The following is a 24,944-nucleotide window of genomic DNA, read 5'->3' as shown; positions in this document are numbered from 1 at the left end:
GAATAAAAGAGAAAGTAGTCAGCAGGGACTGGAACTCCACTTCGTCTGTGTATCGCTCTACGGCAAGACAGCCCACAAGGTAAGTAGCAAGGGGTGTAACAAATGCATCTCGATCAGCCATAGCCTTGCATCAGTGAGGTTACACGCAATAAGGTGTTCCAGAGTATCTTCATCTACTAATGACCAGACACACTTGGCCATGGAACACTCCACCAAAGCATGCTTCCAAGTATCCTCCTCTGAATTGCAAATAGAGCACACATTGGTGTCCGTCATGTTCCGGTTGTGGCTGACCGAACCTGCTGGTATAGAGTTCTTCGCCCTCAAGGCCGGAACCACCTCAGCTCAGCTGCCGGAGGGATGCGCAGCTCCCTCTGTCCCCCATGAGTCAATGCCGTTCTCGGCGAGCCGGCCAACCACACAACCAGGTGATCATGTGGCGGCGACGGCCGAAGTTGACAACAGCGGCGCTGGGGCTGAGAGAACGCCCAACTTTGCCACTGCGAAATGCATACGCAGCATCAAGGATTACACAAGAATGACTGAAAACTAGTGACAATGTTCACTGGCTGTAAAAAATGTTCCATTATGCAGTAGACCAAAAATAGTACAAGAAACCCATGATGATTCACGAGTTTCCATAATTTGCAAGACAGCACACAGCTTGTGCAAGATTGTTGTTTGTGCTTAACCTCCGGGCTCAAAATCGTGCCCTCGCCGAGTGCACTAGCAGCTGATGGTCCTACAAGACACGAGGGTAAGGGCTGCGGACACGTTCTCCGCCATCGCTAGTCTGTGGCTCAAAGCTTCTCCAGAACTATGCACCAGTTCGATTTGTCGTAGAATTGGTCGGTGATGGCTGCATTTTTCATGCCAGCAACTAGCCTGGAATGATGACACAACAAACGCAGCATGTTATTTTCAAACAGAAGATCATAGCTGAAGCAAAATAAAAGCAGATGATGCATGCCACTTTCTATGTTTAATAGGTAATAATAATGCAGTAACATGATAACAGCATGGGACCGAATGAGCCATAAGATGGTAGCGATGGGTCACCCTTCCTGGAAAAATCTTTACTCAAGAAAGATACAACGAAAGAACGCCATAGCCATCAAATCGCATGTAAAGCTCATTTCCCGTTTTGTCGCGCAATTGTTTGCGTAACCAAATGAGCATGTAGATATGCACAAGTGTACTGTATGGTACTAGTATCTAGAGCAAAAGTTAGATCTTCTGTGACATCTCTGAACAAATATAGGATGATGTGACTTACTCCCTCCGTATCAAAATGTAAGACGTTTTGGTAGGCCAGTTTAGCCTGCAAAAACGTCTTATATTTTGGTACAGAGGTATTAGTTCTCAAATTAACGCTATGAAGTAGAAAGTCTGTATGATATCTCTAGTATGGCGATTAAAAAAATATGACATCACTTAATATCTTCACTTGTGCAGGTTCACGAATAAGAGGAGTAAAACAAAAGAAGCATTTTTCATGTCAATGTTCAGGTTAAGAATACTCCACCTTTGAAGTTCTCCTTCGACAAAAATGTGATAATAACGGTTGTAGACCACAGTGCCCTTCTTATCATCTTTCTGTGCCAATCCATTCTGTAGAGCAACAGCAGATGCGCCGCCAATTTCTGCTCGGTGAAATGGTAGATGCCAAGGAACAAAGTACTCCTGCTGGGTTTTGTCATGCTCATCCATAATTAAGGTCTTATCCTCCAAACCATCAAAACTATTTTTCAGCTGATCATCTGTTTGCTTGATGGCGCGCATGTCTTCATCAGTCTCTTCAATGCTATCTAGCGTAGTAGCAGATTTGTTACGCACCATGGGACTGCTGGGATCAACCCACTCTTCATTATACTTGTCGCACAAGGGAGTCCACTTGTTAAGAAGCGACTTGTCTTCCTGCTCCACAGCCCAGACAGTGATCAGCACAAGACCCCCCCTCTTGACAACACGGATCAACTCCTCTATGGCTTTCCTCCGCCTGTCCTCGGTACTCAGATGATGCAACACCGCAATCGAAATCGCAGCGTCAGCAACACTTTCCCTGTACGGGAGGTTGACGGCATCAGCGACAAACACCTCGTGCCCCCTCCCCGCGCATATCTCTATAAGCGGCGGGCTTATATCGCAGCCTATGTAGAAGCATTCGGAATTGAAGCCCAGGTACTTGCCGTTGCCGCAGCCGGCATCCAGCACGACGGACCCTGGCCTCAGCGAGTTCAGGAACCCCGCGACCTTGGGCCACTTGGCGAACCGCGTGGAGCTGAAGTGAGGGGCTATGGCGTCGTAGACGCGGTGCACGTACTTCTTCTCGATGTCCGGGGTGGACTGGACACCTGGGGAGCAGCCGCGGTCCTTCCCCTCGGCGAGGGGTGCGTCCTGGCCTTCCGAATTTCCATCACCAGACCTCATTGGATTGCTGGTGCTAATGGTAGTAATACCTCGGTAAGCTGGGCTACAACGAGAGAATCGCCCCGGATGATGCTTCGAGCTACTCGGACGCGATGCGGAGGTGGCGCGGCGAGGGCTTCTTGCTGCTATCCTCGAAAATATCTGGATCATGCAACGATGACGACGGATTGTCGCCGAGTCCGCGAACACCTCCTGACCCCCGACGAGCCCCCGTCGTCGGCCGTCGGCTGCGGCGTTCCTGTCAAGAGTGCGTTAACTTGGTTACTCGAGCTGTTGAGCGCCTGGACGAACCGCAGAGGCCATACATACTTCAGGTGAGCAGATCTAAAGAGGAACTAACCACGACGCCATACTTCTGCGAGCAGATCTAAAGAGGGGAGGAGGGGAGAGGAAGGCATACCTGCTGCCGGCGTGGCACGGCGAGGAAGGAGGCGGGGGAGACCGCTCGGACCTAGGCGCCCGCGGTGAGAGAGGAGGCGCCGGAGGTGATCGGGGGCGACTCCGGGGGGTGGGTGGGAGGCGGGGCTGCCGGCGGCGGTTCGGGCTTGGATGCAGGCGGGGATGACGATTTCGGTAGCGCCAGGGAGAAGGTGCGCGGTGGGTTGTTGGATTTTGTTGTATTGGGCTTCTTCTGCTTACTGGGGCATGGCCTTTAATTTATTTTTTTACATGGCCTTTATGGCGGTGTAGTGCGCGGCCCACCGGCCACACAAACTCCACTACACGGGAGCACAGTCATGTTTTTTTTTTTTCAAAAAAAAAGAATTTTTTTACTTTCTTCTCCTTAAAAAAATGTGTTTTCACTTTCTTTGTTTCCTCTCTTTTTTTTTGAGGGGCCCTCTTCTTCTTTTTAAAACAAGAACAGACGACCCATTTCCCAAGCTACATACATATTACCTCCTTTCGAAAATAACCGATGTGGTTTTAGTTTAAATTTGAACCACGCCAGTTATTTCCGAACAAAGGGAGTGTATAAATGGGAGCACCTATACTGCTATACATCAGGCACCTGGAATTTTTATTTGCACCACTCACTGTCACTTTTAATCAGGACCGTTAGATCTTTATCGTATGGCCAAAAAGTCAAAAACAGACCATGCACTGTTCATCTTCAACCCCCTCTTCTTCATCACTCAGTCCCGCTCGTCGTGCGGTGCTTATTTTCAACCCTCCCTCTTCTACTTCATCACTGGCTCACACTCATATACGGCCCTCCCTCTTCTACTTCATCACTGGCTCACACTCATATACGGCTAGGCTTCACGTGGCCGGCGCTATCACCGCCTTCGGCCTCGTGCTACCCTAGAAAAAGTGATTCTTTCAGGTACCAGATGTTTAGCAAAACCGTATATATATTCCAATGGTACAATACATCTGTTTTACATGGCAAACAGCAGCGCTAAAAAGAATCGATATAATGTCAAACATGGCCAAAGGAAAAATGAAAAGATGGTTGTTTCCACATTACAATTTACACAACAGCAAGCATCCAATCCATTCCTTGACTCCTGCACACACTTGCTACAGCAGCAACATCCCAAGGAGGAACCTTTACTCCCAGCCAGTTTCTAGATCGAGTTTCAATGGCTCCAGGAACTGGATGTCAAAATGAATACACACCGCGCCGTGGACGCAACAAAAGCATAAGAGAAATTCTACAGCTAGGTGCATCGAACATCACCAGGGGGGTGCCGTATCACAGTATGGTGCATCCGCATCTGTTCTGCTTGGCGGAATTGCCCAGCTGCTTCTCTGAAAAGAACAAATCCAAAAAAGCAAAATTATAGGTTGTTTAGAAGCGTCGATAAATTGTGTGACAGTTTTAAGCATCACATAATTGCAATGATATGGTAAAACCAACTATTTTGCATATAGTAATCCATGCGTGACCAGATAGATACCTAATGCACTTTGTACTTACAACATCATTACTGTCTCAACAGTTGCAAAACGAAGGATATAAGTCCATTAAACCCCCTTAGCTATATCTCTAAACAGATTTTGTAACATATGCTTTTTGTTGCTATTCATTATTCTCTCTCTCCTTTCCATAGATCAATAGTCGGGAATGCTACAAATCTGACGTCAGATTTTTAAGCATGGCAAATTATGTTGTCGCGAGGATGGCAAATTCCTTTAGCAAGCATGGCAATTCCTGGCAAAATACTGAACATGGCAAGGATTTGTCATGTTTGTTAAAGGAAAATGCCATCCTCATGACAACATAATTTGCCATCTTGGGCGTTCGATTTGTCATGCTAAAAAAATCTGACATTTGATTTATAGCGAAATCTTTAATTTTCACATGACTGGCCCACGGATGTGACAACATCACTCTTGTAATTATACTTTTCAAATTCCGAACATGCAAAAACAAATTTAGCCAATTTGGCAGAACTCCCTAAATCACTAAAGGACTGAAAAAACTATCAGTACCACTAAATCTTCATAATACCATGTGCTGTTTAGTCGCTGTTTATTTGTGCTTCTATCTAAGTACGGAACACTGGCTCAGGACAGAGTTCGAACAGAATTTCCGACTAAAAATATGGTGTGATCAACAAATCACTACTAAAATGGAAGTAATAAATTTCACTCCATGGAAATAAGTGGGTTCGTCTTGCAGGCTGCAGCATTTGGATTATACAGATTCATGCCTATACGTGTGGATTTCTGAAGCATAGAATCTAAAACGATAGTTGATTGTATCCAACAATTTTCATTCATTGAATGTAACAGAATGTAAGAGATCATTACAGAACCAGGAACACAATGTGAAAGAAAAGGCGTAAAATTGTCGGCAATACCACGGTTTTTGTCAACTTGTGGAGGGCGCACTACCACATGCATTGTAATTACACCTCCAGGGACCTCTCCTATTGTAACACGCGACTCGGCAAGTGTCCGGTTATTCTCCAATATCTTTCCACCATTGATGAGCTTCAGGTCATTGACAGTTTTTGGAGTTATTTCCTTATCTGTCATCAGAAATGACAAGAACAATTCCTTTAAATAAAATAAACTAGGATTCCGGTAAGCATAACATGTTCAGATTATGGAGCGAGTTTACAAAAGAACCAATCCACATAAATTCGAAGTCAAAATCAAAATCAAGCAAGGTGCCTTAGAAAGAAGAAAAAACATGCCATTGCACTATTGCGAGTCATAATGCAAATTAAGCCCTGGGAAAATCAGAATAAATTCAAACATCCCACAGAAAGATGACATACAATGATGGTTGTGATTAGCTTCCATATGTTCGGGTTAATAAGCACCCACACCATGAACCGATTGTTTCTGGGAGCTAATTCAGCTCGGAAAGGATTCAATTTTACTTGTTCTAGTCATTCACTCCCTAGTGTATAATCGGATAACTTTGAACAGATCGTTAGGCATAATGAATCCTATGGAGAATGGCCCTGCTATCATATTCATGCAAAGGACCTCGGTTCGTGTAAAGATGGAGAGACAACTGCTTATATATTGCTAGCTCAATTCTGTTCGCAGAATGCAAGAGAACAAACAGGCACTCTAAAGTCACACCGCGGCTTCTCTGCATCTCCATAGGGACTTATTTGTCCCCTGATTGTCCCTTCGTTCGATTGTTGCCAAAAAATTGATCTTCCCGGAATTCTGCCACAAACTTTGGCAAAATCATAGTACCATTTTGACAGTACTCACTGTCCGTGAGAGTTTTTCTATAGGTATGCATACACATAAACTGAGAAGGGGAATTATCAACTGGCCGTTTATATAGTTTACCCAGTTCTAAAGCAGTGTTGAAGCCGAGGGGAGGTGGGAAATGATGCCGCAGTCATGTGTTACTCGAGAGAAGAACAACTAATCAGGCACACCAACAACACGTATCTGCCGCGAGCAAGGCTAGAACTGCGCGAGCACCACGCAACAACCATAAAAATAGAAAAATAAAAGCTATACATGATCCCCGAAGGCCGAAACTTCGTGGCAGCAGGAGCTACAGACGCGCGCATCTTTTCCCGTCACCGACTCAAGCAAGCGGATCAGGAGGCCGGCCAAATCGAGCGGAGGGAATCTGCGTCTCACCTTGCGGCCACCGGGCGAGGATGAAGTCCTTGAGCGCGGAGACGGTGGTGGCGGGGTCGTACTTGCTGGGGCCGATGTCCGTGCCGTCGAAGAGCCGGAACTTGACCTCGATCGGCTCCTTCCCGCCGGCCATCTCCGGGCCGGCTCACCGCCCACCGCCCACCACCCACCTTCCTCCTCCCAAGATCCGAGAGGCCCCGGATCAGAAGTCCATGGCGCAGAAAGGGCCGCACGGAATCCACCCAAATCGGCCCGGGGTCGGATTCTTGCGAGGAATTCTTGCTTCCGTCCGGGGGGTGAAAGCGAGGGGACGGCGACTCGGCGAGGGGGAGGGGGGGGGAGGGGGAGGGTGGTGGTGGAGGGAGAAGACAAACAGAGACCGGGGCTAGTGGCCTCCTCCTCGCTACTTTAACTGGTGCTCGAACCCAAAAAAATCTCTTCTTTCCGGCCACCGTACGAGTTTCACGGGATTTTGAAAGATCGCTCAGAAACAGTAGCCCAACTGCATCGAGGATTTTTTCAATCAATCAGACCAAAAAAAAGTCAATTATGCATAGTAAGTGACGGAGGGGAAAATTTTTAGTCGGGAGGAAACGATGATCGGATGGACGGACGCGGATTTCTATCTTGGTGGCTTGACTGCGTCTATGGCTCTAGGATACATCGATGCTCTATGCTATATTGGTCTACACCAATATTCTACCACCAATAAAATGGTTTGAATCGAAGTCACATTATGTCACTATGTGTCTGATTGGTACTACAAGATTTAATCCACACTTCGTCAATCAAGAAATTGAAAAGGACAATCATGATGCGAATGGCAGCTCCATTTACTATTCAGGGCAAATTTTGAATGTCAAACTACCGTGCGTACGAGATATCGCGGTCCGATATGTGTACGATGCTAAATCCAATGGTCGGATGTATTCCCGTTCCACGCACCAATGGAGGTGTATCGTATTCAGTGCAAATTTGGAATGACAAACTACCCTACATTTCCAATGATGGTGTTGTATAAAAATCGGAATGGAGGTGTCGTATGCATAGCAGGGCTCTTTCAAATGTGATGTTAGGCACAACGAAATTTGTCCTTTTCCTTTGGGTGTGGATCGAGTTTACATTATTTTTTTTTAGATTGTAGATTTATATATTGCCAACAAAAAAATACCAAAAGATTTGTGAACCTCAACTATTTCAATCATGGTTAAAACTTACATATATTATACTGTGCTTTTGTTTGAAGACCCGTATATTAATCAAGAAAAATAATAGCACAAAACGGAATTTCACGAATGATTAAATGTTCCGTTTTTACAAAAATATAAAATAGAACTTAGCAATATCATGGGCTACCCTCCAGGCATTCGCCCGCTTGAATTTCGGTACTAGCAGTTTCACAACTTCAAGCATAATTGACTTTTTTTTGTCTGATTGATTGAAAAAAATCCTCTTGATACATAAATTGGTCGTTGTCAAAGAAAATGTAGAGTACCGGCCGCAACTATTTTTATTGTCTAGTATAAAACTGGCGACACGTCTCTTCGTCCGAATTTATGTCTCTTGTGCTCAGGCAGGAGTATTTGTATTTTCCCGGATAACGACCTATCGACATCCTCATTCTATTCATTGAAAGAAAAACATCCCCATAATACTGTGTGCTGTGATTAGGTCCATTATTTGGACTTAATTTGGAGCAACTAACACAATTGTATAGCTCTAATTTGATGACCAGGAGATGCACGCACCTACTAAAACAGTTCTACACACATTTGTTTGATTTTTTTTTCTCTGTCTTTGCGGTACGTTATGATGACAGCAATAAACAGGATCTCAATTAGCAGAAATAAGTTGTTGTACAGTGCATTTCTCTCTTCTTAGCAACCAAAGCGCTATTAATTAAAGCGCTTGCATGCTGTACACAACAAAACTCCAACCTTTATTGATGACAAAATACCAAGAAAATTCCACTGAACAAACATAATTTTCGCCGCCGGCCAGCCTTTGACTATGCACCAACTTGCACTGAATGATGTAAGCCGTTGTTCTTGGATGGCGCTGGTTTCAAATGGCAAAAACCACCGATGTGTCGTGCAGCGGAGATCTAGATTCCTTGCTACTGCCTGACTTTTCTCCTCCGCGATCAAGCAATCATGGAGGGATGGAGGCAGTGCGAGCAAAGTCTGAAGAATCTTCAAGGAAAATTAAAACAGTAAATTTGTAGATACCCTCTCTGTAAAGAAATATAAAAGTGTTTAAACGGAGACAGTAGGTGTCTATCTATTTCCAGTCAGAATCTTTCTGTCGAAACTATCAAGGGATCTTATGTTATTGTTGCTTGATGTGACAGGATAAACATGTTGATTTTGCTGCACAGCCGGAGCAGAGAGAATAGGGAAAAAGATACCCAGAAGAAGGTTACCAGAAGCAATGGATAAACAGCTGCAGGTTCGGGTTGTTTTATGTACTGTTCTGCCTAGGGAAAAAAAATGCTTGTTTACTGTTATTAGGGATGACACCTGCGAGTACCTAATTAGCAGGTAAGAACGACTCCAGATTGGTCGCATAATCGCCATTAGCGTCCGCGTCAGGACACCGCGGCATGTCATTATCGACCCACACAAGGGGATGACCATCCAGTTGCCGTTTGCAAAGCGACTTTGAATCCGATCCTTGAGAAAGGAGAATCGATGTCGATATTAAATTGTTGATATTGAAGGAAAAAAACTGAATTCCATTCCTCGTGGTTTCATGATTGGATGCACATGCCGCTCCACTAGCGGCTCCCTTTTCTTGATTCCCAAATGATTTGCCCTGGATGATTGATTATCTCGCACAATCTCCAGGTCGTTGTTCGGTGGGCAAACATGCTTTGCTCTGTAGGAGGAGATATGCCATTAACTTCTTCTCTGAGGAAGTGAGGATGTTTGCTGCTCATACTAGCAGCAGTGCGGACTGTGCAGTGGTGCAGCCATTGGATGGACCTACTGTTCATACTGTCGATGATATGAGTATAACTGCCTCGAGAAATAGGTAAGAATTCCTTCGTTTACCGGTAAATGAATAGGAATCAGGTTCATAAAACCAGAACTGTTTCCGCCTTCCTCTCGAACTGAGCTAGCTATTTACTGACGCCTGGAAAAGAAAAGAATGGTAGACGCATTTGGCAGGAATTTTAAGTGAACCTTTCTCAGATGACTGTAGAATAATTTGTAAAATGTATAGCCTGCATCAGTTCTCTGAGGATACAAACGCCGCTAAAAGATAGGTGGATGGATGGACAAACAGACAGACAGACTGCGACGGGTTTGGTGATCCACCGCCGCAAGCAGGCTTCGTGGCGGCCGGAGCAAGGGGATGCTAATGGAGTGCTGCTTTACTTGCCGCTCGAACAAGTGTCGACGGAGAGGAGGAGTGAGCTTTATCGCTGTCAGGCGTCAGCCCGGGAACAGAGTGGAACACCTCGACCTAGTGCTTTAAAAAAAACTAATTTAGTGCTTTTGCCACAGTTCAATCTTCAGAATGAAATGGAAAATGCCGCGGGCCTGTGGATCGTGTGGTACCTGCAAGGGCTCAAAATTTGGGCCGAACTGAACGTGCTCATTTTTGTAGTTTCTCATGCCTTCTCTCTAGAGCTTAGAGCAACTCTAGTAGACCCCGCATCCGTCCTTGACCCGTAAAATAACCGTTAAAATGCGGATGCGGGCCGGAAAGCCTGCCCGACCAGACCCTGCATCCCGTCCCGGCCCGCAAAAAAATTTAGGAGGCGCGGCAAATTTCCGGCTCCAACCCGGAAAAACGCGGGTTTCCTCCTCGCAACTGCGGTGCCCTGCATCACAGAGAAACAGTTGGCGGGAGGGACATTTCAGCCCGCGCTCTTTTCCCCCTTCCTTCCGCCGCCGCCCGCCCTTGCTTCCGCCCGCCGCCGCCGGCGATTCCGGCCATATCTGCGGGCGGAATCGCTCCGCGCGGCCGCCCCACACCCTCCCATGCCGAGCCGCTGCACCGCCCCTCCAGATCCAGCGAGAAGAGTCGCCCCCCAGTCGTCGCCGCCGCTGGGATCGACCACCGCCGACCACACCACCCTCGTCGCCGCCCGGGATCACTCGCCACCGGTTAGTCCCCTTTTTATGATTTTCGCGAGCTGTGTAGTAGATTGACGTGCCGGCGTGCGTGTAGATGGAGTTGACCCCGTGCGAGAAGTTCTTGCTATCCGATTCGTCCGATTCGGACGACTCGGATGTGGAGACCATGCTTGTGACTTTTCGGCAGCAAACATTGGTCATGGCGCTTGCCGTGAAGGAGCATGAAGACGAGTACCGAAAGAGGAGGCGAGGATCTACTGTCGGGCGTCTGTGCATTCCGCGGAATCGCCACCTTGGAAACAAGATGTTGATGCAAGATTATTTTTCAGAGAATCCTACATATCCTGCACACCTCTTCCACAGAAGGTACCGAATGCGCCGATCCCTTTTTGTGAAAATTGTTGAAGCTTGCGAGGCAAATTGCCGGTATTTCACTCAGAGAAGAAATGTCGTGGGCTTAAAGGGATTTAGTGCATATCAAAAATCTCCACAGCTATGCAGGTGATTGCATATGGCGTCCCGGCTGACTATGCCGATGAGTATCTTCGCATTGGTGAAGATAGCACGATTGGGTCTGTGCGTAGATTTGCGAAAGTGATCGTCCGTGTGTTTGGTCCCGAATATCTTTGGGCACCAAATGAAGATGACACAAAGAAATTGATGGCAGCTAATGAGAGGAGAGGTTGGCCTGGGATGGTAGGTAGCATCGATTGTTGCATTGGAATTGGAAAAATTGCCCCAAGGCATGGCAAGGAATGTATTTGTGGCAAGTCTCGTGATGCAACAATTGTGCTAGAGGCCGTAGCATCCGAGGATTTATGGATTTGGCATTACTTTTTTGGTATGCCTGGCACACTCAATGATATCAATGTGTTGCAACGCTCTCATTTGTTTGCTAGGCTTGCTAGTGGTGATGCTCCTGCTTGCAACTACATTATCAATGGGCATGAATACACAAAGGGGTACTATCTTGCAAATGGTATATATCCTCCTCCTTGGTGCACATTTGTCAAGAGCATCAAAGAACCCAAAACAAAAAAACAATGTGAATTTGCAAGGGTGCAAGAGGCAGCCCGAAAAGACATTGAAAGAGCATTCGGTGTTTTGCAATCTAGGTTTGCTATTGTCCGAGGTCATGCTCGTTTTTGGGATAAGAAAACCCTGAACAACACCATGACTTGCTGTGTTATCCTACACAATATGATTCTTGAAGATGAGAGAGAAATGGACTTAGAATTCTTTTACGATAATGTGGGTAGCCGTGTTAAACCAGCTAGAGACCCAAACCGCATTAGAGCTTTTCTTCAGACATATAAGGAGATTGAAAATGCAGACACACACTTTCAACTTCAGGAAGATCTCATTGAGCACCATTAGCAAAGGGCTGGACAGTGACTAATTTTTGTATTCATTTGTATTTGTATTCATGACAAATTTTGTATTGCATTATTTTAAGTTTGCTACGATGATTTGAATAATTATTTGTAATGTGGATGGTTATTGTTTTATGTTTGATTTGAATAATTCAGTTTGTTTTCGATTGTTGAATTATGTTGGATTTGAGATTTGCGGGCTGATGATTTGCGGGGATGCAGCGGCGCAAAAAGCAGAACCCGCATAGCCGACCCGTAAAAAAGCATATTCCGCGAATATACTTTTTTACAGATCCGTTTGGAGTGGTCTGCATCTGTGCCAGCCCGCGCGGGCCCGCAAAAACTGTTTTGCGCGAACTGCATACATGTTTTGCGGGTCGGCGTTTTGCGGGGTCTGCTAGAGTTGCTCTTAAACCAGTCGAGCGAACCTTTTTGTTCGCCGGAGGAAACTGTTGGGGAACGTAGTAATTTCAAAAAAATTCCTACGCACACGCAAGATCATGGTGATGCATAGCAACGAGAGGGGAGAGTGTGATCTAAGTACCCTTGTAGACCGACAGCGGAAGCGTTAGCACAGCGCGGTTGATGTAGTCGTACGTCTTCACGGCCCGACCGATCAAGCACCGAAACTACGGCACCTCCGAGTTCTAGCACACGTTCAGCTCGATGACGATCCCCGGACTCCGATCCAGCAAAGTGTTGGGGAAGAGTTCCGTCAGCACGACGGTGTGGTGACGATCTTGATGTACTACCGTCGCAGGGCTTCGCCTAAGCACCGCTACAATATTATCGAGGACTATGGTGGAAGGGGGCACCGCACACGGTTAAGAATATGATCACGTGGATCAACTTGTGTCTCTAGGGGTGCCCCCTGCCCCCGTATATAAAGGATCAAGGGGGGGTGCGGCCGGCCAGGAGGAGGGCGCGCCAGGAGGAGTCCTACTCCCACCGGGAGTAGGATTCCCCCCTTTCCTAGTTGGAATAGGATTCGGGAGGGGGAAAGAGGAGAGAGAGAAGGAAGGGGGGCGCCGCCCCCCTCTCCTTGTCCTATTCGGACTAGGGGGGAGGGGCGCGCGGCCCAGCCCTGGCCACCTCTCCTCTCTTCCACTAAAGCCCACTAAGGCCCATATACCTCCCGGGGGGTTCCGGTAACCTCCCGGTACTCCGGTAAAATCCCGATTTCACCCGGAACACTTCCGATATCCAAATATAGGCTTCCAATATATCAATCTTTATGTCTCGACCATTTCGAGACTCCTCGTCATGTCCGTGATCACATCCGGGACTCCAAACAAACTTCAGTACGTCAAAATGCATAAACTCATAATATAACTGTCATCGAAACCTTAAGCGTGCGGACCCTACGGGTTCGAGAACAATGTAGACATGACCGAGACACGTCTCCGGTCAATAACCAATAGCGGAACCTGGATGCTCATATTGGCTCCTACATATTCTACGAAGATCTTTTATCGGTCAGACCGCATAACAACATACTTTGTTCCCTTTGTCATCGGTATGTTACTTGCCCGAGATTCGATCGTCGGTATCTCAATACCTAGTTCAATCTCGTTACCGGCAAGTCTCTTTACTCGTTCCGTAATACATCATCTCACAACTAACTCATTAGTTGCAATGCTTGCAAGGCTTATGTGATGTGCATTACCGAGAGGGCCCAGAGATACCTCTCCGATAATCGGAGTGACAAATCCTAATCTCGAAATACGCCAACCCAACATGTACCTTTGGAGACACCTGTAGAGCACCTTTATAATCATCCAGTTACATTGTGACGTTTGGTAGCACACAAAGTGTTCCTCCGGCAAATGGGAGTTGCATAATCTCATAGTCATAGGAACATGTATAAGTCATGAAGAAAGCAATAGCAACATACTAAACGATCGGGTGCTAAGCTATGGAATGGGTCATGTCAATCAGATCATTCACCTAATGATGTGATCCTGTTAATCAAATAACAACTCTTTGTCCATGGTTAGGAAACATAACCATCTTTGATTAACGAGCTAGTCAAGTAGAGGCATACTAGTGACACTCTGTTTGTCTATGTATTCACACATGTATTATGTTTCCGGTTAATACAATTCTAGCATGAATAATAAACATTTATCATGATATAAGGAAATAAATAATAACTTTATTATTGCCTCTAGGGCATATTTCCTTCAGTCTCCCACTTGCACTAGAGTCAATAATCTAGATTACACAGTAATGATTCTAACACCCATGGAGCCTTGGTGCTGATCATGTTTTGCTCGTGGAAGAGGCTTAGTCAACGGGTCTGCTACATTCAGATCCGTATGTATCTTGCAAATCTCTATGTCTCCCACCTGGACTAGATCCCGGATGGAATTGAAGCGTCTCTTGATGTGCTTGGTTCTCTTGTGAAATCTGGATTCCTTTGCCAAGGCAATTGCACCAGTATTGTCACAAAAGATTTTCATTGGACCCGATGCACTAGGTATGACACCTAAATCAGATATGAACTCCTTCATCCAGACTCCTTCATTTGCTGCTTCCGAAGCAGCTATGTATTCCGCTTCACACGTAGATCCCGCCACGACGCTTGTTTAAAACTGCACCAACTGACAGCTCCACCATTTAATGTAAACACGTATCCGGTTTGCGATTTAGAATCGTCCGGATCAGTGTCAAAGCTTGCATCAACGTAACCATTTATGATGAGCTCTTTGTCACCTCCATAAATGAGAAACATATCCTTAGTCCTTTTCAGGTATTTCAGGATGTTCTTGACCACTGTCCAGTGATCCACTCCTGGATTACTTTGGTACCTCCCTGCTAGACTTATAGCAAGGCACACATCAGGTCTGGTACACAGCATTGCATACATGATAGAGCCTATGGCTGAAGCATAGGGAACATCTTTCATTTTCTCTCTATCTTCTGCAGTGGTCGGGCATTGAGTCTTACTCAACTTCACACCTTGTAACACAGGCAAGAACCCTTTCTTTGCTTGATCCATTTTGAACTTCTTCAAAACTTTGTCAAGGTATGTGCTTTGTGAAAGTCCAATTAAGCGTCTTGATCTATCTCTATAGATCTTAATGCCTAATATGTAAGCAGCTTCACCGAGGTCTTTCATTGAAAAACTCTTATTCAAGTATCCCTTTATGCTATCCAGAAATTCTATATCATTTCCAATTAGTAATATGTCATCCACATATAATATCAGAAATGCTACAGATCTCCCACTCACTTTCTTGTAAATACAGGCTTCTCCAAAAGTCTGTATAAAACCAAATGCTTTGATCACACTATCAAAGCGTTTATTCCAACTCCGAGAGGCTTGCACCAGTCCATAAATGGATCGCTGGAGCTTGCACACTTTGTTAGCTCCCTTTGGATCGACAAAACCTTCTGGTTGCATCATATACAACTCTTCTTCCAGAAATCCATTCAGGAATGTAGTTTTGACATCCATCTGCCAAATTTCATAACCATAAAATGTGGCAATTGCTAACATGATTCGGACAGACTTAAGCATCGCTACGGGTGAGAAGGTCTCATCGTAGTCAATCCCTTGAACTTGCCGAAAACCTTTTGCGACAAGTCGAGCTTTGTAGACAGTAATATTATCGTCAGCGTCAGTCTTCTGCTTGAAGATCCATTTATTCTCAATTGCTTGCCGATCATTGGGCAAGTCAACCAAAGTCCATACTTTGTTCTCATACATGGATCCCATCTCAGATTTCATGGCTTCAAGCCATTTTGCGGAATCTGGGCTCACCATCGCTTCTTCATAGTTCATAGGTTCATCATGATCTAGTAGCATGACTTCCAGAATAGGATTACCGTACCACTCTGGCGCGGATCTCACTCTGGTTGATCTACGAGGTTCAGTAGTATCTTGTTCTGAAGTTTCATGATCATTATCATTAGCTTCCTCACTAATTGGTGTAGGTGTCACAGAAACAGGTTTCTGTGATGTACTACTTTCCAATAAGGGAGTAGGTACAGTTACCTCGTCAAGTTCTACTTTCCTCCCACTCACTTCTTTCGAGAGAAACTCCTTCTCCAGAAAGTTTCCGAATTTAGCAACAAAAGTCTTGCCTTCGGATCTGTGATAGAAGGTGTATCCAATAGTTTCCTTTGGATATCCTATGAAGACACATTTCTCCGATTTGGGTTCGAGCTTATCAGGTTGAAGCTTTTTCACATAAGCATCGCAGCCCCAAACTTTCAGAAACGACAACTTTGGTTTCTTGCCAAACCACAGTTCATAAGGCGTCGTCTCAACGGATTTTGATGGTGCCCTATTTAACGTGAATGCGGCCGTCTCTAGAGCGTATCCCCAAAACGATAGCGGTAAATCAGTAAGAGACATCATAGATCGCACCATATCTAGTAAAGTACGATTACGACGTTCGGACACACCATTACGCTGTGGTGTTCCGGGTGGCGTGAGTTGTGAAACTATTCCACATTGTTTCAAATGTACACCAAACTCGTAACTCAAATATTCTCCTCCACGATCAGATCGTAGGAATTTTATTTTCTCGTTACGATGATTTTCAACTTCACTCTGAAATTCTTTGAACTTTTCAAACGTTTCAGACTTGTGTTTCATTAAGTAGATATACCCATATCTGCTTAAGTCATCTGTGAAGGTGAGAAAATAACAATATTCGCCACGAGCCTCAACATTCATCGGACCACATACATCTGTATGTATGATTTCCAAAAAATCTGTTGCTCTCTCCATAGTACCGGAGAACGGTGTTTTTGTCATCTTACCCATAAGGCACGGTTCGTAAGTACCAAGTGATTCATAATCAAGTGGTTCCAAAAGCCCATCAGTATGGAGTTTCTTCATGCGCTTTATACCGATATGACCCAAACGGCAGTGCCACAAATAAGTTGCACTATCATTATCAACTCTGCATCTTTTGGTTTCAACACTATGAATATGTGTGTCACTACTATCGAGATTTAATAAGAATAGACCACTCTTTAAGGGTGCATGACCATAAAAGATATTACTCATGTAAATAGAACAACCATTATTCTCTGATTTAAATGAATAACCGTCTCGCATCAAACAAGATCCAGATATAATGTTCATGCTTAACGCTGGCACCAAATAACAATTATTTAGGTCTAATACTAATCCCGAAGGTAGATGTAGAGGTAGCGTGCCGACTGCGATCACATCGACTTTGGAACCATTTCCCACGCGCACCGTCACCTCGTCCTTAGCCAATCTTCGCTTAATCCGTAGTCCCTGTTTCGAGTTGCAAATATTAGCAACAGAACCAGTATCAAATACCCAGGTGCTACTGCGAGCATTAGTAAGGTACACATCAATAACATGTATATCACATATACCTTTGTTCACCTTGCCATCCTTCTTATCCGCCAAATACTTGGGGCAGTTCTGCTTCCAGTGACCAGTCTGCTTGCAGTAGAAGCACTCAGTTTCAGGCTTAGGTCCAGGTTTGGGTTTCTTCTCTTGAGTAGCAACTTGCTTGCTGTTCTTTTTGAAGTTCCCCTTCTTCTTCCCTTTGCCCTTTTTCTTGAAACTAGTGGTCTTGTTGACCATCAACACTTGATGCTCCTTCTTGATTTCTACCTCCGCAGCTTTCAACATTGCGAAGAGCTCGGAAATAGTCTTATTCATCCCTTGCATATTATAGTTCATCACGAAGCTCTTGTAGCTTGGTGGCAGTGATTGGAGAATTCTGTCAATGACGCAATCATCTGGAAGATTAACTCCCAATTGAATCAAGTGATTATTATACCCAGACATTTTGAGTATATGCTCACTGACATAACTGTTCTCCTCCATCTTGCAGCTATAGAACTTATTGGAGACTTCATATCTCTCAATCCGGGCATTTGCTTGAAATATTAACTTCAACTCCTGGAACTGTTGGAAATATGCCCTAGAGACAATGATAAATTAGTTATTATTATATTTCCTTGTTCATGATAAATCGTTTATTATCCATGCTAGAATTGTATTGATAGGAAACTCAGATACATGTGTGGATACATAGACAACACCATGTCCCTAGTAAGCCTCTAGTTGACTAGCTCGTTGATCAATAGATGGTTACGGTTTCCTGACCATGGACATTGGATGTCGTTGATAACGGGATCACATCATTGGGAGAATGATGTGATGGACAAGACCCAATCCTAAGCATAGCACAAGATCGTGTAGTTCGCATGCTGAAGCTTTGCTAATGTCAAGTATCATTTCCTCAGACCATGAGATTGTGCAACTCCCGGATACCGTAGGAATACTTTGGGTGTGCCAAATGTCATAACGTAACTGGGTGGCTATAAAGGTACACTACAGGTATCTCCGAAAGTGTCTGTTGGGTTGGCACGAATCGAGACTGGGATTTGTCACTCCGTGTAAACGGAGAGGTATCTCTGGGCCCACTCGGTAGGACATCATCATAATGTGCACAATGTGATCAAGGAGTTGATCACGGGATGATGTGTTACGGAACAAGTAAAAGAGACTTGCCGGTAACGAGATTGAACAAGGTATCGGGATACCGACGATCGAATCTCGGGCAAGTACAATACCGCTAGACAAAGGGAATTGTATACGGGATTGATCGAATCCTCGACATCGTGGTTCATCCGATGAGATCATCGTGGAACATGTGGGAACCAACATGGGTATCCAGATCCCGCTATTGGTTATTAACCGGAGAATATCTCGGTCATGTCTGCATGGTTCCCGAACCCGTAGGGTCTACACACTTAAGGTTTGATGACGCTAGGGTTATAAGGAATAGATATACGTGGTTACCGAATGTTGTTCGGAGTCCCGGATGAGATCCCGGACGTCACGAGGAGTTCCGGAATGGTCCGGAGGTAAAGATTTATATATGGGAAGTCCTGTTTTGGTCACCGGAAAAGTTTCGGGTTTTATCGGTAACGTACCGGGACCACCGGGAGGGTCCCGGGGGGCCACCAAGTGGGCCCACCAGCCCCGGAGGGCAGCATGGGCCAAGTGTGGGAGGGGACCAGCCCCAGGTGGGCTGGTGCGCCCCCCCCACCAAGGCCCAAGGCGCAAGGGAGAGTGGAAGGGGGCAAACCCTAGGCTCAGATGGGCCTAAGGCCCACCTAGTGGTGCGCCCCCCTCTCTCCCCCTTGGCCGCCCCCCTAGATGGGATCTAGGGCTGGCCGCCACCCCTAGGGGTGGAAACCTAGGTGGGGCGCAGCACCTCCCCTTCCCCTATATATACTTGAGGTTTTGGGCTGCCAGAGACACGAGTTCCTCTCCTTCTTGGCGCAGCCCTACCCCTCTCCCTCCTCGTCTCTTGCGGTGCTTGGTGAAGCCCTGCTGGAGTACCACGCTCCTCCACCACCACCACGCCGTTGTGCTGCTTCTGGATGGAGTCTTCCTCAACCTCTCCCTCTCTCCTTGCTGGATCAAGGCATGGGAGACGTCACCGGGCTGTACGTGTGTTGAACACGGAGGTGTCGTCCGTTCGGCACTAGGATCATCGGTGATTTGGATCACGACGAGTACGACTCCATCAACCCCGTTCTCTTGAACGCTTCCGCGTAGCGACCTACAAGGGTATGTAGATGCACTCTCCTTCCCCTCGTTGTTGGTTTCTCCATAGATAGATCTTGGTGACACGTAGGAAATTTTTTGAATTTCTGCTACGTTCCCCAACAGTGGCATCATGAGCTAGGTCTGTTGCGTAGATTCTATGCACGAGTAGAACACAAAGTAGTTGTGGGCGTTGATTTTGTTCAATATGCTTACCGTTACTAGTCCAATCTTGTTTCGACGGTATTGTGGGATGAAGCGGCCCGGACCGACCTTACACATACTCTTACGTGAGACTGGTTCCACCGACTGACATGCACTTGTTGCATAAGGTGGCTAGCGGGTGTCTTTCTCTCCCACTTTAGTCGGATCGGATTCGATGAAAAGGGTCCTTATGAAGGGTAAATAGCAATTGGCATATCACGTTGTGGTTTTTGCGTAGGTAAGAAACGTTCTTGCTAGAAACCCATAGCAGCCACGTAAAACATGCAAACAACAATTAGAGGACGTCTAACTTGTTTTTGCAGGGTATGCTATGTGATGTGATATGGCCAAGAAGAATGTGATGAATGATATGTGATGTATGAGATTGATCATGTTCTTGTAATAGGAATCATGACTTGCATGTCGATGAGTATGACAACCGGCAGGAGCCATAGGAGTTGTCTTTATTAATTGTATGACCTGCGTGTCATTGAACAACGCCATGTAATTACTTTACTTTATTGCTAACCGGTAGCCATATTAGTAGAAGTAATAGTTGGCGAGCAACTTCATGGAGACACGATGATGGAGATCATGGTGTCATGCCGGTGACAAGATGATCATGGAGCCCCAAGATGGAGATCAAAGGAGCTATATGATATTGGCCATATCATGTCACTATTATTTGATTGCATGTGATGTTTATCATGTTTTTGCATCTTGTTTACTTAGAACGACGGTAGTAGATAAGATGATCCCTCATAATAATTTCAAGAAAGTGTTCCCCCTAACTGTGCACCATTGCGACAGTTCGTTGTTTCGAAGCACCACGTGATGATCGGGTGTGATAGATTCTAACGTTCACATACAACGGGTGTAAGACAGATTTACACACGCGAAACACTTAGGTTGACTTGACGAGCCTAGCATGTACAAACATGGCCTCGGAACACAAGAGACCGAAAGGTCGAGCATGAGTCATATGGTAGATACGATCAACATGAAGATGTTCACCGATGATGACTAGTCCGTCTCACGTGATGATCGGACACGGCCTAGTTGACTCGGATCATGTAATCACTTAGATGACTAGAGGGATGTCTATCTGAGTGGGAGTTCATAAGATGAACTTATTTATCCTGAACATAGTCAAAAAGATCTTTGCAAATTATGTCGTAAGCTCGCGCTTTAGTTCCACTGTTTAGATATGTTCCTAGAGAAAATATAGTTGAAAGTTGACAGTAGCAATTATGCGGACAGTAGAAAGCTTATGTCCTTAATGCACCGCTCAGTGTGCTGAACCCCAAATGTCGTTTGTGGATGTTACGAACATCGGACATACACGTTTAGATAACTACATGATAGTTCAGTTAAACGGTTTAGAGTTGAGGCACCAAAGACGTTTTTCGAAACGTTGTGGAACATATGAGATGTTTCGAGGGCTGAAATTGGGATTTCAGGCTCGTGCCCACGTCAGGAAGTATGAGACCTCCGACGATTTTTCTTAGCCTGCAAACTAAGGGAGAAAAGCTCAATCGTTGAGCTTGTGCTCAGATTGTCTGAGTGCCACAATCACTCGAATCGAGTGGGAGTTGATCTTCTAGAGATAGTGATGTTTCTCCAAAGTCATTGCCACCAAGCTGCTAGAGCTTCGTGATGAACTATAACATATCAGGGATAGATATGATGATCCTTGAAATACTCGCGATGTTTGACACCACGAAAGTAGAAATCAAAAAGGAGCATCAATTGTTGATGGTTAGTGAAACCACTAGTTTCAAGAAGGGCAAGGGCAAGAAGGGATACTTCATGAAACGGCAAATCAGCTGCTGCTCTAGTGAAGAAACCCAAGGTTGAACCCAAACCCGAGACTAAGTGCTTCTGTAATAAGGGGAACAGCCACTGGAGCAGAATTACCCTAGATACTTGGTAGATGAGAAGGTTGTCGATAGAAGTATATTGGATATACATTATGTTAATGTGTACTTTACTAGTACTCCTAGTAGCACCAGGGTATTAGATACCGGTTCGGTTGCTAAGTGTTAGTAACTCGAAATAAAAGCTACGGAATAAACGGAGACTAGCTAAAGGTGAGATGACGATATGTGTTGGAAGTATTTCCAAGGTTGATCAAATATCGTACGCTCCCTCTACCATCAAGATTGGTGTTTGCGTTGAGCATATATATGATTGGATTATGTCTATCGCAATACGGTTATTCATTTAAGGAGAATAATGGTTACTCTGTTTATTTGAATAATACCTTCAATGGTCTTGCACCTAAAATGAATGGTTTATTGAATCTCGATCGTAGTGATACACATGTTCATGCCAAAAGATATAAGATAGTAATGATAGTACCACCTACTTGTGGCACTGCCACGTAAGTCATATCGGTATAAAACGCATGAAGAAGCTCCATGTTGATGGATCTTTGGACTCACTCGTTTTTTGAAAAGTTTGAGACATGCGAACCATGTCTATTGGTGTATATGCATGAAGAAACTCCATGCAAATGGACCGTTTGGACTCACTTGATTTTGAATCACTTGAGACATGCAAATCATACCACATGGGCAAGATGACTGAAAGCCTCGTTTTCAGTAAAATGGAACTAGAAAGCAACTTGTTGGAAGTAATACATTTTGATGTGTGCAGTCCAATGAGTGCTGGGGCGTGTAGTGGATATCGTTATGTTCTTACTTCACAGATGATTTGAGTAGATGTTGAGTACATTTACTTGATGAATCATGAGTCTGAATTATTGAAAGGTTCAAGTAATTTCAGGGTGAAGTTGAAAGATCGTCGTGACAAGAGGATAAAATATCTATGATATGATCATAGAGATGAATATCTGAATTACGAGTTTGGCACAGAATTAAGACATTGTGGAAATTGTTTCACAACTAATACAGCCTGGAACACCATAGTGTGATGGTGTGTCCGAACACCATAACTGCACCCTATTGGATATGATGCATACCATGATGTCTCTTATCGAATTACCACGATAGTTTATGGGTTAGGCATTAGAGACAACCACATTCACTTTAAATAGGGCACCACATGATTCCGATGAGATGACACCGTATGAACTATGGTTTAGAGAAACCTAAGCTGTCATTTCTTAAAAGTTTGGGGCTGCGACGCTTATGTGAAAAAGTTTCAGGCTGATAAGCTCGAACCCAAAGCGGATAAATGCATCTTCATAGGACACCCAAAACAGTTGGGTATACCTCCTGTCTTAGATCCGAAAGCAATAAGGGATTGTTTCTAGAATCGGGTCCTTTCTCGAGGAAAAGTTTCTCTCGAAAGAATTGAGTGGGAGGATGGTGGAGACTTGATGAGGTTGTTGAACCGTCTCTTCAACTAGTGTGTGGCAGGGACCAGGAAGTTGTTCCTGTGGCACCTACACCAATTGAAGTGGAAGCTTATGATAGTGATCATGAAACTTCAGATCAAGTCACTACCAAACCTCGTGGGATGACAAGGATGCGTACTACTTCAGAGTGGTACGTAATCCCGTCTTGGAAGTCATGTTGCTAGACAACAATGAACCTACGAGCTATGGAGAAGCGATGGTGGGCCCGGATTCCGATAAATGGCTCGAGGCCATAAAATCCGAGAGAGGATCCATGTATGAAAACAAAGTGTAGACTTTGGCAGAACGGCTCTATGGTCATAAGGCTGTTGAGTACAGATGGATTTTAAAAGGAAGACGGACAATGATGGTAAATGTCACCATTAAGAAAGCTCGACTTGTCGTTAAGTTTTTTTTCCGACAAGTTCAAGGAGTTGACTATGATGAGATTTTCTCACTCTTAGCGATGCTAAGAGTCTGTTGGAATTATATTAGCGATTACTGCATTATTTATGAAATCTTGCAGATAGGATGTCAAAACATTGTTTCCTCGACGATTTTCTTGAGGAAAGGTTGTATGTGATACAACCGGAAGGTTTTGTCAATCCTGAAAGATGCTAATAAGTATGCAAAGCTCCAGCAATCCTTCTAAGGACTGGAGTAAGCATCTCGGAGTTGGAATGTATGCTTTGATGAGATGATCAAAGATTTTGGGTGTATACAAAGTTTATGAGAAACTTGTATTTCCAAAGAAGTGAGTGGGAGCACTATAGAATTTCTGATGAGTATATGTTGTTGACATATTGTGGATCAGAAATGATGTAGAATTTCTGGAAAGCATATAGGGTTATTTGAAAAGTGTTTTTCAATAGAAAACCTGGATTAGGCTACTTGAACATTGAGCATCAAGATCTATGAGGATAGATCAAAAACGCTAAATAGTACTTTCAAATGAGCACATTCCTTGACATGATCTTGAAGGTGTTCAAGACGGATCAGTCAAAGAAGGAGTTCTTGCCTGAGTTGTAAGGTATGAAGTTAAGACTTAAAGCTCGACCACGGCAGAAGAAAGAGAAAGGACGAATGTCGTCCCCTATGCTTTTGTCATAGGCTCTATACGGTATGCCATGCTGAGTACCGCACCTGATGTGTGCCTTGCCACATGTCTGGCAAAAGGGTACAAAGGTGATCCAGGAGTGGATCACTAGATAGCGGTCAAAATTGTCCTTGGAGTAATAAGGACATGTTTCTCGATTATGGAGGTGATAAAGAGTTCGGCGTAAAGGGTTACATCGATGCAAGCTTTAACACCTATCCGAATGACTCTGAGTAGCAAACCGGATACGTATAGTGGAGCAACCATTTGGAATAGCTCCAACTGGAGCGTGGAAGCAACATTTATAATATGACCTAGAGATTTGCAAAGTACATACGGATCTGAATGTTGCAGACCCGTTGACTAAAACCTCTCTCACAAGCAAAACATGATCAAACCCAGAACTCATTGAGTCTTAATCACATGATGATGTGAACTAGTTTAGTGACACTAGTAAACTCTTTGGATGTTGGTCACATGGCGGTGTGACCTGTGAGTGTTAATCACATGGCGATGTGAACTAGATTATTGACTCTAGTGCAAGTGGGAGACTGTTGGAAATATGCCTTAGAGGCAATGATAAATTAGTTATTATTATATTTCCTTGTTCATGATAAATCGTTTAGTATCCATGCTAGAATTGTATTGATAGGAGACTCAGATACATGTGTGGATACATAGACAACACCATGTCCCTAGTAAGCCTCTAGTTGACTAGCTCGTTGATCAATAGATGGTTACGGTTTCCTGACCATGGACATTGGATGTCGTT

At 44.7% G+C, this 24,944-nt stretch overlaps 2 protein-coding genes across 3 annotated transcripts; both read right to left on the bottom strand.

Moving 5' to 3' along the window:
• Window positions 1-539: 539 nt before the first annotated feature.
• LOC125514584 (S-adenosyl-L-methionine-dependent methyltransferases superfamily protein) lies at window positions 540-3,019 on the bottom strand. Its single transcript, XM_048679921.2, has 3 exons — window positions 2,831-3,019; window positions 1,526-2,668; window positions 540-885 (listed from the first exon to the last, which is right to left on the bottom strand). Exons 2-3 carry the CDS (start codon window positions 2,578-2,580, stop codon window positions 801-803), a joined length of 1,140 nt encoding a protein of 379 aa, XP_048535878.1. The 5' UTR covers window positions 2,581-2,668; window positions 2,831-3,019; the 3' UTR covers window positions 540-800.
• Window positions 3,020-3,764: 745 nt separating this feature from the next.
• On the bottom strand, window positions 3,765-6,854 carry LOC125514583 (membrane-anchored ubiquitin-fold protein 3). Of its 2 annotated transcripts, none has more exons than XM_048679919.2 (3): window positions 6,496-6,854; window positions 5,238-5,408; window positions 3,765-4,182 (listed from the first exon to the last, which is right to left on the bottom strand). In XM_048679919.2, the coding sequence occupies exons 1-3, from the start codon at window positions 6,626-6,628 to the stop codon at window positions 4,127-4,129; spliced, it is 360 nt and encodes a 119-aa protein (XP_048535876.1). In that variant the 5' UTR covers window positions 6,629-6,854; the 3' UTR covers window positions 3,765-4,126. The 2 variants fall into 2 exon arrangements, with proteins under 2 accessions (XP_048535876.1, XP_048535877.1); XM_048679920.2 differs by having other exon boundaries at window positions 5,241-5,408; window positions 6,496-6,852.
• Between the last annotated feature and the right edge of the window lie 18,090 nt (window positions 6,855-24,944).

This window comes from Triticum urartu, chromosome 6A, assembly GCF_056163025.1.
Source record: "Triticum urartu cultivar PI428250 chromosome 6A, HENAU_Tu73, whole genome shotgun sequence".
In the NCBI taxonomy this organism is placed as follows: Eukaryota; Viridiplantae; Streptophyta; class Magnoliopsida; order Poales; family Poaceae; genus Triticum; species Triticum urartu.
The sequence above is the reverse complement of the archived record's forward strand: the minus strand, read 5'-3'. Positions and strand labels throughout refer to the sequence as shown.

Excerpts from the sequence above, each read along its gene's own strand:
- LOC125514584 (XM_048679921.2), bottom strand. The coding sequence starts at position 2,580 with ATGATCCAGATATTTTCGAGGATAGCAGCAAGAAGCCCTCGCCGCGCC. Across the intron at positions 886-1,525 it reads GTCGAAGGAGAACTTCAAAG|GCTAGTTGCTGGCATGAAAA; the intron begins GTGGAGTATTCT and ends TCATCATTCCAG.
- LOC125514583 (XM_048679919.2), bottom strand. The coding sequence starts at position 6,628 with ATGGCCGGCGGGAAGGAGCCGATCGAGGTCAAGTTCCGGCTCTTCGAC. Across the intron at positions 5,409-6,495 it reads CCTCGCCCGGTGGCCGCAAG|ATAAGGAAATAACTCCAAAA; the intron begins GTGAGACGCAGA and ends TTCTGATGACAG. Across the intron at positions 4,183-5,237 it reads ACAAGTTGACAAAAACCGTG|AGAAGCAGCTGGGCAATTCC; the intron begins GTATTGCCGACA and ends TGTTCTTTTCAG.